At 37.6% G+C, this 15,151-nt stretch overlaps 1 protein-coding gene across 2 annotated transcripts in view; it reads right to left on the reverse strand.

Annotated features, from left to right (window-relative positions):
- Window positions 1-875: 875 nt before the first annotated feature.
- LOC141556251 (vomeronasal type-2 receptor 26-like) overlaps window positions 876-15,151 on the reverse strand; it is a 210,689-nt gene continuing 196,413 nt past the window's right edge. For both annotated transcript variants that reach the window (XM_074290087.1, XM_074290077.1), the window contains exons 4-5: window positions 3,865-3,988; window positions 876-2,773 (exon numbers count right to left, since the gene is read on the reverse strand). In XM_074290087.1, the coding sequence (XP_074146188.1) occupies window positions 1,839-2,773; window positions 3,865-3,988 (1,059 nt within the window). In that variant the 3' untranslated portion in view covers window positions 876-1,838. The remainder of the gene's footprint in view (window positions 2,774-3,864; window positions 3,989-15,151) is intronic.

Raw genomic sequence — 15,151 nt, forward strand, 5'->3', positions numbered from 1 at the left:
GGAAGGGTTTTGATCGCCATTTTCTTTTCATACTTCACGGGAATAGGATGAATGCATTTTCCAGGTTCCAACATTTTCCACTTTCTCTTTCAGTTATTCAAGACAGCTTTGAGCATGCTTTAGAAGGTGAGTTGCACAATGAAAAATCCCACCAAGACAACATAACAATGGGAGAGATGGAGCAGATAACCTTATGTCTTTATCAAGCTATCCCAAAGCCCATTTCCAGCTCCGCCAACAGATGCATGGGCGGTGCTATTATGAAAAAGAATTGGATATTCATTTCAGATGCCTAAATACACCAGGATAGTGATTTGGCACCAATTCCCTGCACAGGCAGATATAAAAGAAACTGACATTTCATATGTCGGAGAAGCAGTTTATTCAAATAATCCAGTGTAAGATTTTTTCAACCAATTAAGCAATTTGCCTCATCACTTCAGGGACTGCATTAAGCTTTCTGATGATAAGAAGCACACCTGGAAATGGGGACTAGGTTAAGTCAACTCATCTCTTATAATTGATAGTTACTTTTATATGGGCCCAGGGACAGGGCCAGTTATGGAGGAGGAAGGGCAAGCAGCACCCAGGGGATGACTTTTTCCATTTGAGAAGATGGAAGCAATTGCCCTTCTGGAAAGGCCATGTGCTGAAGGTGAAAGGGACCTAGATTAGCTATTTTGAACATATGGTGACAGAACCTTTGTCCAAAACAGATTTTTGCTATGTGCTCTTAGCCAAGTATTTCCCCTGCCTAAACCTCAGTTTCCTTGTCTGCAAAGGGTTGAATTAGATTAGACTCAAAAGCCCCTTCCTGCTCTAGCTCTATGGTCCAATGAATATCTTACTGTTAGAACTTTCCCATTTTGGTGTTGTTTTTTTTTTGGGGGGGGAATTAAGCAAGCACTGAATTATGGGAACTCTGACATGACTTAGCCACTTGGTAACACCAAAAATCAGTCATGTTATCCCTTTGTCATGAATTTATCATGATTATTTGATAGAAGGATTTTTTACAAGCAACCTCCCTATACAGTTTTTATTCTTAGCTCCATAAAAATAATGCCTACTGGGGTCCAATCCAAGGGGTAAAATCCTGGGAAAGGGCGCAAAAAGGTGACTTTCAGAGACTCCAAATGACTGGAGATGCAAAAGGCCAAAACCTCCCACATTCAGCTTCACAAATCACTCTGCCTGGAGCCATAGGGCATAGTCCAAGAGGTGGTGTCTGACTCCAGGTACCACATCTCCCTCTTTACTGCTCTCAAAGCCTAGGATGCCTCCCTCTCTCTTCTCAAACCAATACTGTTATGCCAGTCCTAGAGGACTTCCCCTTCCCCCAGATCCTCAGAGGAGTATAAATACATGCTATTTAAGAATAAAATTCTCTTTCACTTCAACCCTACCTCCTGGTGGTCTGTCTCTATGTTATTCAGGTTGGTGCCCAAGGACAAGTAAGTGTGGACTAGCCGTGCCATCAAAAGATGGGTATTAAGAGTACCTCAAAGGGGAGCTACAAGGTTAGGGTAGCATTAAGAGAGCTACAAGTGGCACGCCCTAACAGGAACAATTTTGGCTAGAGCCTCACCTTGTATCAGGCCTTCAGGTGGGAAGAGAGACAGAACTCTGCTCTACAGTGAGTAGAAAGTAGGAAAATGGGACAAATTGTTGTGAGGGTCCCAGGAGGTACCAGGGAAAGAAGCTTTTTAAATAGTAACTGCACATGTGGAAGCTCAATGCTTCTGGGGTTGGGGAAGAAAGGAGAGAATGTGAAAGTCAAAGCTTTAAAAATAAAGATAAAATTAGTGTTTTACATGAAACTGAGGCAAATAAAGATATCAAATTTTAAAAAAAGAAAAATCCTTGCTCCTGGAACCCCTTTGATTCTTGTTCTGTTTTATGGTATTTTCCCATGATGTCAGGAGAATCACAAGACATTTGGGAATAAAAATGCAGCCCAGTAACCCAGTGCTAGAGGCCAAGATGGAGAAGATCTCCACAATCATGACGGCTTTCCCTCTGGAGCTCTGGTATGTGGGGAGGAAAGAGATCCAGACACTGCAAAACACCAGCATGCTGAAAGTGATGAACTTGGCTTCATTGAAGGCATCAGGCAGGTTCCTGGCCAGGAAGGCTATGGTGAAGCTGCCCAGGGCCAGAAAGCCCATATAGCCCAGGACACAGCAAAATGCAAAGGCGGAGCCCTCATTACATGTGAGGATGATGTGTCTGGATTCAGAGTGTGTGTCTGCTTCTGGAAAGGGGGGGTATGTCCCCAACCAGATGGCACAGATAAGCCCTTGAATTCCGGAGCAGATGAGAACAACACAGTAGGGCACTCTAGGATGAAGGAATATCCTCATCCTGCTCCCTGGTCCTGTAAGCCTGAAAGCCAGAACCACTATGATGGTTTTGGCCAAAATGGAGGAAACAGCCACTGTGAACACAACTGCAAATACTGTTTGTCTGAGAAGGCAGGAAGCAGTGGTGGGACGGCCCACAAAGAGCAAGGAGCAGAGGAAGCAGCAGGAAAGGGAGGTGAGGAGCAGGTAGCTGAGATTCCTGTTATTGGCTTGGACTATGGGAGTGTCTTGGAATTTCACAAAGACCCACAGAACCAGGGCTGTGAGCAATGAGAGTGAAAGAGCTACAGCTGTCACTGCCTTCCCCCAAGGGTCATTCACATCCAGGAAGGTCACAAACTTGGGGAGGCATCTATCTCTCTGCTCATTGGGATATTCACCCTCTGGGCACTTCTCACACTGCTCAGCATCTGCAGGAGACAAACAAGGACTTAGAGTTTAGATTAAAACATTTCTCTACATTCCCACAGCAGGAAATAGTCAGGAGACCTGCAGCAAATCTTTCTACTTCCATAGGATGCAAAATCCCATTCTCTCTTTACTGGATGACACAGTCACAGGTAAGTTACTTGGTATACTGCTCAGATCAAAACTGTTCTTTACCTTGATCACTGGTTGACTTTGGTTCAAGTTCTCTTTATTGGTTTTACATAAGTGATGTCACCTTTTCTTTTTAACATAATCAGTAAGGACAGTAAGCTTAGACAGTAGAGACCTTTAGCATCAAACATCCAGATTTTGCCTGTGTTGTGTTGGGAAGCAACTCAAGTTGAAGAGCTGCCTGTATCAATACTTTTTCATTCTTTCCACCTCCCAGTTTACACCTTTCAACAATTATTATTGTTGAATTTATATGAATTTTTAAACATTTTCTTGGTAGATACAGACAGTGTGTGTCTTCTTGTCTCCTCTGTTGAAATAGCATCTCCCTTAATGAAGGATTCATCTCCTTTTTATCACTCTGTCCCATTATTTATGACCAACTTCTTCTCATACTAAATGACTATTGATTGACTGATGGAATAATGACTTACTAAATATCTGGCAAGTTTCTTACAGAAAACATGTTTCTTTTGTTTTGGAATTCTTCCTTTTCAAAATCCCAAGAGAAATGAACCATTTCCAGGATATATTCAACAATGGAAAGGTAACCCTTTAATCCCTTCATTTCATCAATTAATTAAAAGAAAAATTCTCTTTGGAGCCTCCATTGGATTTTTTTCACTAGTATTTCAAATATTGGATTCACCTTATTTTCACCCTGTCTTTCAGGTCAATGAGACCTGAAATTAGCATCTGGAATGCTTCAGTGACACACCAGATCCATCCTTGCTTTCAGCATTCTGTTTCCTAAAAATATTTTTCTCCTCATTGTTTCTCCCTCTTTTTTGTGAGTTTCACAACTCTTTTATTGCTCTGTCACATCTGCAGTGAAGACCCAAAGAGACATGCTAGTACTGCCCCAAATTACCAGGAGCTAGGATTCCTTGCAGTAACTCACCCATATGACTGGAGATTTCTCCTTCTGAGCATGGGGAGCAGCTGAAGCAACAAGGTGGCTTCCCCTCCAAAGGCAACTTCCTGAATCCAGCAGGACAACTGGCAGTACATACTGCAGAAGGAACCTAAGATAGTGACAGGAGACTGGAATAAACATTTTTAACTGATAGCTATTTATGTATGCAAAGAAAAACTCAGATGATTTTTACCATTCTGGTTTTGAAAACCACCTCTACATATACAGAATTTAAAGTGTATATGAATTATCACATGATCCAAATTATTCTTTCCATTTGTCACCCACTCTTCTGCAACACTCAGTGACAAACCTTCTCCTACTAAACCATTAACAAAATTGTATTTCACACTCTGATCATTTAAAGATAGTTCATATATTGGCCAATTACAGAGAAGATGACTTTCCTTGTCTCAGTCATCGATGTGGGAGAGATCCCAAAAAGATCTTGAAGCATCTTCTTGGGGGTGGCCATTGCACTGCAAGTGCTGTTCCCAAAGTAATGTGAATGTTAAATGCCTAGAAGTATTCCTAATATAGTCAAGGGTTAAACAAGGGTAACCATTAACACCATTATTATGCAATATTGTACTGGAAATGTTTTCTTCAATAATAGGTGATGAAAGAGAAATTGAAGGAATTGGTGAAGGAGTGGTGTACACTTTTGGAAGAACAAGTGCCTGATGACAGAACCCAGAAACATTTGCAATGTAAGTTTTGAGCTTCAGATATGCCTTCAAGACAGGCTTTTGTGGACAACAGAGGGTGCATCACGGCCCAGAAGAGGTAGGGTGCATCTAGGACAGCCTGCAAAAGTCCAGCATTGGGAATTTAGTGTGCGGCTCTTAACCAAAGTACAGCAATAGTGTCTACGTGTCCTCATCCAGAAAGACAGTGCATCAGCAGTTCTACTGTGAGAACTCCAGGGCAAACATAACAGAGAATCTGGGAGTCAGTGAACTTCAGGAAGCCAACCCAGTGGTAAAGCCTGTAGCACCATTGGCCCCACACAGTCAAAGAGAGACCCCTGTTCTTCAGCAAAATAAGCTTGAAACAATCTCTTGTGTGTCCAAGCAACAGAGCTGAAATTTTAAAAGTGAGAAGAGGAGCAAAAAAAAAAAGTTCTGACCTGTTAGGTTCTTACTAAATACTAATGAGATAATGAGATATTAGGTTCTTACTAAGTGCTAAGTCAGTACTTGACAATTCTCTAGTTCCAGCCTTTCCTAGGGAAGAGCCTGCATGCTTTGGAGGAGCAAGTCCATTGGTTGAAGTAATTCTTCCAAGAAGCCCTTGCATTATCACATGCCCATTCTCTGGGAGGATAAAAAGGGCAGTTCTGGAGGAAAAAGGAGTCTCTTCTTTAGACCAGACTTGACAAGGTTCTCTGCAGGAAGGGAAGTCACTTCTCTGGACAAGAGTTAATGGCAACTGTCTGGAGACAACAGTTCTGAGTTGACAGAGCAGATCTCCTCTCAGAGAGTGATCTGCAGCTTCTGGAGACAACAGCACATTACACTGACCATAAAGAGATATCAGTCAGGGAAGATCATGATAGAAGACTGGAAGACGGTTACAATGACAAAATGCCTATGAATAAAATCTCAGGGGGGAATATGAGCTCTTGTCAAGCTCAAAAGCCTCTCCTCAAAAAGCTCAAAAAATATCTTTAAAAAGAGATGACAGAGTAAATGTGCAAGAATGAGAATTATGAAAGAAAATGGTGACAATTTGAAAATAAAAACCTAAGCTTGAAAAAGGAAATATGGAAATGTCTAGAAGAAATAACTCTTTAAAAAACAAATTTGGCCAGAATAAAATATATAGAAATTAATTATTTCTTAAAAATCAGTTCAGTTGGGGGGGGGGTAGCAAGATGCTGGAGAGAACACTTGCATCTTCCTAAGCTTTCCTTTACCCTGAATCAATTTTAACAAAATTCAGCCTCAGAAGTAGTGCTTGACTGTCAGAACACCTGGATATTGGGTGTACAACATATTGCCAACTGAAAATATTCTCGAAATTCTCCAGAAAAGATCTGTTTTGCTCATGTGTGGGGACTGACTGGGGTTAGGCCAGGCACAGACCTCAGGCAGGCAGTGAGACCACAGGAAACAGCTAACCCTGAGCAGACTGGAGGGCAGAGCGATGTGGTCTCTGCTGGTGGAAAATCTGGGGGGAGCACTTTAGCACAGTGTGGGCTTCTCTGCCCTGGCAGCAAGCCAGTAGATCAGCAGAGAAGCTATAAAAAAAGGGGTAAAGTCTATAATCCCAAAATGCTGGAGTCTCTAGAGACCTGGCCACACCCACCCAACAAATGGAGTGACTCAGAATGATCCAAGTGCAGCCACAGTCACTGCTCCCAGTGCAAACACTGCTTTCCCTCTCCCACTGATTTCAGCACAAAGGCTAATCTCAAGGCAGCCTGTGGGTGCTGTCCCCACTGCTGCTTCACTGCCACTTCCTATTGGTTGCAGAGGCAGCTTGGACATAAGACACTGCCCCCCATAAGTAGACTGTAGCTTTTGTGTTTTTTTCTTCAAATGAGCAAAAAGGCAATGCAAGCTCTAACTAAGTGTTGATAATTTCTATAGGGAAAGAGAGCAGATTTCAGACCCTGAGGAAGCCAAAATCAGGTTGGCTCTAGACCTAAAGGTGGATCTGATCTGGTCCCTACCACATAGGTAAATATAATCTGAGAGCAAAAAACAAAAATGCAAGCAAATGATAACAGAAAGAGTGGAAATGTCATGTTGTGGTCCATATTAATTTTCCAGTGTTCTTTCTCTGGATGTAGCTGCTTCTGTTCATTGGAAGAGATTTGGATCTTCTCATTTTTGAAGAGATCAATGTCCATCAGAATTGATCAGAATATAATACTGTTGTTGAAGTGTACAATGATCTCCTGGTTCTGCTCATTTGAAATAGCATCAGTTCCTGTCAGTATCTACAGGCTTCTCTGAAGTCATCCTGCTAGTCATTTCTTACAGAACAATAATATTCCATAACATGATTTTCTTCATTCACTTTTTTATTTCTTTTTGTATTTGTCCAATTGAGTTTTTTAGTGAGTTGTATTGTTTTATGGAATTTTTTCCCAATTTGCCAAGTTTTTAAGGTCAAGTAGACATAAAATCGATGAAATAAAAGTAAAACTTAAGTGAAAATTTTGAAGAAAATATAAAATATTTCATTGGAGAAACTAATGATGTAGAAAATAGAACCAAAAGTGACAATATAGTAATTACAAAATAGTAAGTAGTAGATAAATCCAACCACAAAGTAAACAAGAAAGAAGGTTAGGAGGTGAATAGAATTTTAGAAAATTAGGTAAGATAGATCTCTGAAGACAATGGAAAAGGGATAGAGCGGAATGGACCTTTTTCTCAGTGGATCATAGCACTTCTACAAAAACTGGCCACTTCTTAGAGCATAAGATCTTCTGAATGAAATATAGAAAGACAAATGTGCAAAATATATGCTGTTCAGATCATGATGCAATAAAAAATTACTTCTAATAAATGACCATGGAAAAATAGACCCAAAATTAGTTAGAAAGTAAATAATTGAATCCTTAATAAAGAGGAAGTCTAACAACAGATGATAGAAAAGTCATTAATTTCTTCCAAGAAAATGTCAATAATAAGATGGTATGCCAATAATTATGGATTGCAGCAAACAGTAAATGGTGAAAATTTATGTCTCTAAATGTTCATGTGGATAACATAGATAAAGAGGAGATCAATGAACTGGGGGTTCAAATAAAAAAGATAGAGCTAGAAAAAGTTAAAAATTTCCAATTAAATAAGAGAAATTCTGAAAATTAAATTATAGATGGGTCCAATAGAAAGGGAGGAAACTTGAATTAATAATAAAATTGAGATTTGAGTTTTACGAAAAAAAACACAACAAAATAGATTAAATTTTGGTTAATATGATTAGAAAAAGGAAAAGAGGAAATCAAGTTTCCAGTATGAATCATGAACAGCATGAACTTATCATGAATGAACTAGAAATTTAAGCAAAAATTAGGAACTATCTTTCCAAAGTTTTGCTAATAAAGATGACATGAATCTAAATGAAATGAATGAATCCTTAGAAAAATATAGCTTGGCCCAATTAACAGAAAAGAAATGACATAATTAAACAGGTTTATTTTAGAAAAGGTAATTGGAAAATCAGTTAACTCAATCCCCTCAAAAATATTTCCTGAACAAGTGAATTCTCTTCATCATTTAAAGAATAATGAATTCTAATATTATGTAAATGATTTGGAAAAAAATGATTGAAGAAGGTGTCCTACCACATGTCTTTTCTGACATAGAAATTGTATTGATGTGTAAACCAAAAAAGGCCAAAATAGAAAGAGAAAATTATAAATCAATTTCCCTAATTAATATTGATGCCAAAACTTAGGGAAAAGAGATTCAAGTAGCTTCTCATGAAACATAATACATTATGCCCAAGTGGGATTTATATCTGAAATGCAAGGCTGGCTCAGTATAAGGAAAACTATCAACATAACTGTGTATATCGAAAACCAAAGTAACAGATTGTTGGGTTCTTACTAAGTGCTAAGTTGGTACTTGACAATTCTCTACTTCTGGCCTTTACTGGGAGTTTTACTTCTGTTACCTCCTGGGGAGGAGCTTGCATGCTTAGGAGGAACAAGTTCATTAGTTGAAATAATTTTCACCAGAAGCCCTTGCGTTATCCCAAGCCCATTCTCTGAAAGGATAAAAAAGGGAGGCACTTGAGAGATAGAGAAGGTCTTGTCTGGGCCAGACTTGAGGCAGCTCTCTGCAGGGAAGGAAATGACTACTCTGGACCAGAGTTGACAGCAACTGTCTGGAGATAACGGCTCTCTACAGGAAGAAGAATCTGTCCCAGAGATTTGAGTTGACATAGCAGATCTCCTCCCAGAGAGTAGTCAACAGTTTCTGGAGACAACAGCACATTACAACAGATGTCATTCAATTGTCTCAATCCATGTAGAGAAATTATTTGGGAAAATACAACATCTGGGGGTGGAGCCAAGATGGCTGAGAAGATACATGCGCTTTGTGTAAGCTCCTTTCTTCCCTCACAACCAACTAGGTTTAATCAGCCTCAGAAATAGTGCTGGACTGATAGAATCCACAAGGACTGGTAGCACGACTTACCAGCTGAAGAGAATCTGGAGTTTCAACAGGAAAGGTCAGTTCCCAGGGGAGGAAGAAGAGAGGCCAGCACAGACAGTGGGGTAGTGGCACACTGCGCCGATCACGTTGGGGAGGGCTCTGGGATCGGCTCTGGGATCAGAGAAGCCACTGAGATAGAGGAATCTGGCACAGGCTGTTAGCTCTTCTCTGCTTATAATACAGCAGTTCAGAAGAGAAATCAAAGCCACTTTGGAATATAAGCTAGATACTAGAACCTCCCCAATCCTGGGGGTGACTCAGCAGATCTCAGCACTGTGGGTGTGGCTGACATAGGCAATCCAGGCTTTCACCTGGGAGTACTTAAGAGATTCAAAAGTGGGAGGGGCGGTAACTCATAGTGCCTGGCTTGGCTGGAGGCTGTGGAACTCAGGCCCTGGAAGTCCCAGAGAAGCAATAGACAGTAAAACTATAATAGTGGGAGATCTCAACCTTGCACTCTCAGATTTAGACAAATCAAACCACAAAACAAATAAGAAAGAAATTTAAAAAGTAAATAGAACATTAGAAAAACTAGGTATGATAGACCTTTGGAGAAAACTGAATGGCAATAGAAAGGAATATCCTTTCTTCTCAGCAGTTCATGGATCCTATACAAAAATTGACCATACATTAGGACATAAAGATCTCAAAATTAAATGTAGTTAGGCAGAAATAATAAATGCCTTCTTCTCAGACCCCAATGCAATAAAAGCTACATTCAGTAAAAGGTTAGGTGTAAATAGACCAAAAAGTAATTGGAAACTGAATAATCTCATCTTAAAGAATGACTGGGTGAAAGAGCAAATTATAGAAACAATTAATAATTTCATCCAAGATAATGACAATGATGAGACATCATACCAAAATCTGTGGGATGCAGCTAAAGCAGTAATAAGGGGAAATTTTATATCTTTAGAGGCTTATTTGAAGAAAATTGAGAAAGAGAAGATTAACAAATTGGGCTTGCAACTTAAAAGGCTAGAAAAAGACCAAATTAAAAACCCCCAACCAAAAATTAAACTTGAAATACAAAAATTAAAAGGAGAAATCAATGATATTGAAAGTAAAAAAAACTATTGAATTAATAAATAAAACCAAGAGTTGGTTTTATGAAAAAGCCAATAAAATAGATAAACCTTTGGTAAATCTGATCAGAAAAAAGAAAGAGGAAAATCAAATTGTTAGTCTTACAAATGAAAAGGGGGAATCTTTCCACCAATGAAGAGGAAATTAGAGAAATAATAAGGAGTTACTTTGCCCAACTTTATGCCAATAAATTTGATAACTTAAGCGAAATGGATGACTTCCTCCAAAAATATAGGCTTCCTAGATTAACAGAGGAGGAAATAAATTGTGTAAATAGTCCCATTTCAGAAAAAGAAATATAACAAGCTATTAATCAACTCCCCAGGAAAAAATCCCCAGGACTAGATGGATTTACATTGAATTCTACCAAACATTTAAAGAACAATTAACCCCAATGCTATATAAACTATTTGAAAAAATAGGGGATGAAGGAGTCCTACCAAACTCCTTTTATGACACAGACATGGTACTGATACCTAAACCTGGTCGATCGAAAACTGAGAAAGAAAATTATAGACCAATCTCCTTAATGAATATTGATGCTAAAATCTTAAATAAGATATTAGCAAAAAGACTTCAGAAAATCATCCCCAGGATAATACACTATGATCAAGTAGGATTCACACCAGGAATACAGGGATGGTTTAATATTAGGAAAACTATTAGTATAATTGACCATATTAATAATCAAATTAATAAAAACCATATGATCATCTCAATAGATGCAGAAAGAGCATTTGACAAAATCCAACATCCATTCCTACTAAAAACGCTTGAGAGTATAGGAATAAATGGATTATTCCTTAGAATAATCAGGAGCATATATTTAAGACGGTCAGTAAGCATAATGTGCAATAGAAATAAACTGCAACCTTTCCCAGTAAGATCAGGAGTGAAACAAGGCTGCCCACTATCACCATTACTATTCAATATAGTACTAGAAATACTAGCCTTGGCAATAAGAGCCGAGAAAGAGATTCAAGGAATTAGAGTAGGAAATAAGGAAATCAAACTATCACTCTTTGCAGATGACATGATGGTATACTTAGAGAACCCCTAAGACTCTGCTAAAAAGCTATTAGAAATAATTCAGAATTTTAGCAAAGTGGCAGGATACAAAATAAATCCACATAAATCCTCAGCATTCTTATATATCACTAACAAAATGCAACAGCAAGAGATACAAAGAGAAATTCCATTCCAAATAAATGTTGAGAGTATAAAGTATTTGGGAATCCATCTACCAAAGACAAGTCAGGAATTATATGAGAAAAATTACAAAACACTTGCCACAAAAATAAAGTCAGATTTAAATAATTGGAAAGACATTCAGTGCTCTTGGATAGGCGGAATGAATATAATAAAGATGACAATACTCCCCAAACTAATCTATTTATATAGTGCTATACCAATCAGACTCCCAAGAAACTATTTTAATGACCTAGAAAAAATAACAACAAAATTCATATGGAAGAATAAAAGGTCGAGAATTGCAAGGGAACTAATGAAAAAAAAGTCAGAGGAAGGTGGTCTAAGTGTACCTGATCTAAAGTTATATTATATAGCAGCAGTCACCAAAACCATTTGGTATTGGCTAAGAAATAGACCAGTCGATCAGTGGAACAGATTAGATACAAAGGACAAAAAAGGGTACATCTATAACAATCTAATCTTTGACAAACCCAAAGATACCAACATTAGGGACAAAAATTCATGATTCGGAAGAAACTGCTGGGAAAACTGGAAATTAGTATGGCAGAAATTAGATATGGACCCACACTTAACACCATATACCAAGATAAGATCAAAATGGGTCCATGATTTGGGCATAAAGAATGAGATCATAAATAGTTTAGAGGAACAGAGAATAGTCTACCTCTCAGACCTGTGGAGGAGGAAGAAATTTATGACCAGAGGAGAACTAGAGATCATTATTGATCACAAAATAGAAAATTTTGATTACATCAAACTAAAAAGTTTCTGTACAAACAATACTAATGCAAACAAGATTAGAAGGGAAGTAACAAATTGGGAAAATATTTTTAAAAGGAAAGGTTCTGACAAAGGTCTCATTTCCAAAATATATAGAGAACTGACCCTAATTTATAGAAAACCAAACCATTCTCCAATTGATAAATGGTCAAGGGATATGAACAGACAATTCTCAGATGATGAAATTGAAACTATTTCCACTCATATGAAAGAGTGTTCCAAATCACTACTGATCAGAGAAATGCAAATTAAGACAACTTTGAGATACCACTACACACCTGTCAGATTGGCTAAGATGACAGGAACAAATAATGATGAATGTTGGAGGGGATGTGGGAAAACTGGGACACTAATACATTGTTGGTCGAGTTGTGAAAGAGTCCAGCCATTCTGGAGAGCAATTTGGAACTATGCCCAAAAAGTTATCAAACTGTGCATACCCTTTGACCCAGCATTGCTGTTATTGGGATTATATCCCAAAGAAATACTGAGGAGGGGAAGGGGACCTGTATGTGCCAAAATGTTTGTGTCATCTCTTTTTGTTGTAGGTAGAAACTGGAAGTTGAATGGATGTCCATCCATTGGAGAATGGTTGGGTAAATTGTGGTATATGAAGGTTATAGAATATTATTGCTCTGTAAAAAATGACCAGCAGGAGGAATACAGAGAGGCTTGGAAAGACTTACGTCAATTGTTGCTGAGTGAAATGAGCAGAACCAGAAGATCACTGTACACTTCAACAATGATACTGTATGAGGATGTATTCTGATGGAAGTGGAAATCTTCAACATAAAGAAGATCCAACTCACTTCCAGCTGATCAATGATGGACAGAAACAACTACACCCAGAGAAGGAACACTGGGAAGTGAATGTAAACTGTTAGCACTACTGTCTATCTATCCAGATTACTTATATTTTTGGAATCAAATACTTAATGTGCAACAAGAAAATGGTATTTACACACATAGTGTATCTAGGTTATATTGTAACACATGTAAAATGTATGGGATTACCTGTCATCAGGGGGAGGGAGTGGAGGGAGGGAGGGAATAATTTGGAAAAATTAATTAAAAAAAAAGAAAATAAAACATCTATTTTTATTAAAAACACTAGAGAGCATAGGGATAAATGGAGTTCTTTTAAATATTATAAACAGCATCTAGCTAAAACTTTCAGCAAATATTATATGTTTATGAGGATAAGCTCAACACATCTACAATAAGATAGGGTTGTGCATTCTCACCACTATTATTCAGTAATGTACTAGAAGTGTTAATTTAAGCAAATAGAATAGAAGAAATTTTTGAATGAATCTGGTAATTTGTGCAGGAAAAAATCTATCACACTTTATAGATAACATGATGTTATATTTATACAATTCCAGAGAATCAACTATAAAGCTACTAGAAAAAATTAACAACATTATCAGTTCCACCGGATGTGAACTAAATATAAATATATTATCAGTATTTCTATATGTTGCCAAGAAATCTTAGCAGCAAAGTATGGAAAGGAAAAAGACATTTACAATAATTGTAAGCATATAAAATATTTGGGAGTCTGTCTGTTAAGATAAAGGCAGGATAGCTAGGAACAGAGTTACAAAACAGTTTTCCTACAAATAAAGTGAGATCTAAATAATTAGAAATATATCAAGTGCTCATTTGTAGGCCAAACTCATCTAATCAAATGTTAATTCCAATTAATCTACCTATTCAGTGCCATTCTAATCCTCTTGCCAAGACCTTGCTTTTTAGAATCAGAAAAATAATTTTAAAAATTCATCTGGAAAAACCAAAATGTCAAGAATTAATGAAATAATGAAAAATGCAAACAAATAAGGTCTAGAACTTGTAGAAATAAAACCATTATAACAGTACCTTTCAAAGGTATTTGGTATTGGCAAAAAACACAGTGGATCATTGGAATAAGTTAGGTACAGAATTGTCAACAATTATATTAATCTAGTGTTTCAAAAAATGCAAAACTCCACATTCTGGGAGAAGAATTCACTCGTTGACTAAAAGTGCTGGGAAACCTGGAATATAACACAACAGAAACTAGACACTAACCAACATCTAAAGTATTATATTAAGATAAGAAAAAATGATTCATGATTTAGACATAAATGGTGATACTATAAGCAAATTATGGGAATAAAGGCTGATCTATCCCTTGGATATTTGGAGAAGGGAGGAATTTATGACCAAAGAAGAAATGGAGAACATTAAACATGCAAAACAGATAATTTTGAGTGAATCAGATGGAAAATATTCTGCACAAAAAAAAACCCCAGGATAGCCAAGATTTGAATAGAACCAGTAAGATTGGGGAATTTTTTTTTTCCTGCACTCTCTCTTTTGAAGGTCTCATTTCTCAAATACATAAATACATAGATTTATATATGTATGTACACATATGTATATGTACATATTATGTATGTATACAAGTCAATTTTATAAAAATATAAGCCATTCCCCAATTGATAAATGGTCAAAAGAATGAACCAACTATTTTCAGATGAAGAAATTGAAGCTATTTTTCATCATATGAAAACATGCTCTAAATCAGGAGTTTTCAAACTTCGGCCCGTGGGCCAGAAGAAGCCCGCTGACTAGGTTTGTGGGGCCGGTCTGGTTATGGCAAATGGGCTGAGTGGCAGATACAGAGTCTGAGCTTTGGTTTTTACTATAGTCCAGCCCCCCAACAGTCTGAGGGAAAATGAACTGGTCCCCTATTTAAAAAGTTTGAAGACTACAGCTCTAAATCAATATTGACTATGAAAATCCAAAGAACGGAAACTTTCTCTGATTGAGTAAGATGACAGGAAAAGATAATAATTAATGTTGGAAGAGATATGGAAAAACTTGGATGCTAAATATTATTGGTGGAGTTCTGGAATGACTCAATCTTTCTTGAGAGCAATGATGTTCAAAGGACTAAGAAAATGTGCATATCCTCTTATCCAGCAGTGTCTCTACTGAGTGTCTATCTCAAATAGATCATAAAAGAG

The sequence above is a fragment of the Sminthopsis crassicaudata genome, chromosome 1 (assembly GCF_048593235.1).
Source record: "Sminthopsis crassicaudata isolate SCR6 chromosome 1, ASM4859323v1, whole genome shotgun sequence".
NCBI classification, from domain to species: Eukaryota; Metazoa; Chordata; class Mammalia; order Dasyuromorphia; family Dasyuridae; genus Sminthopsis; species Sminthopsis crassicaudata.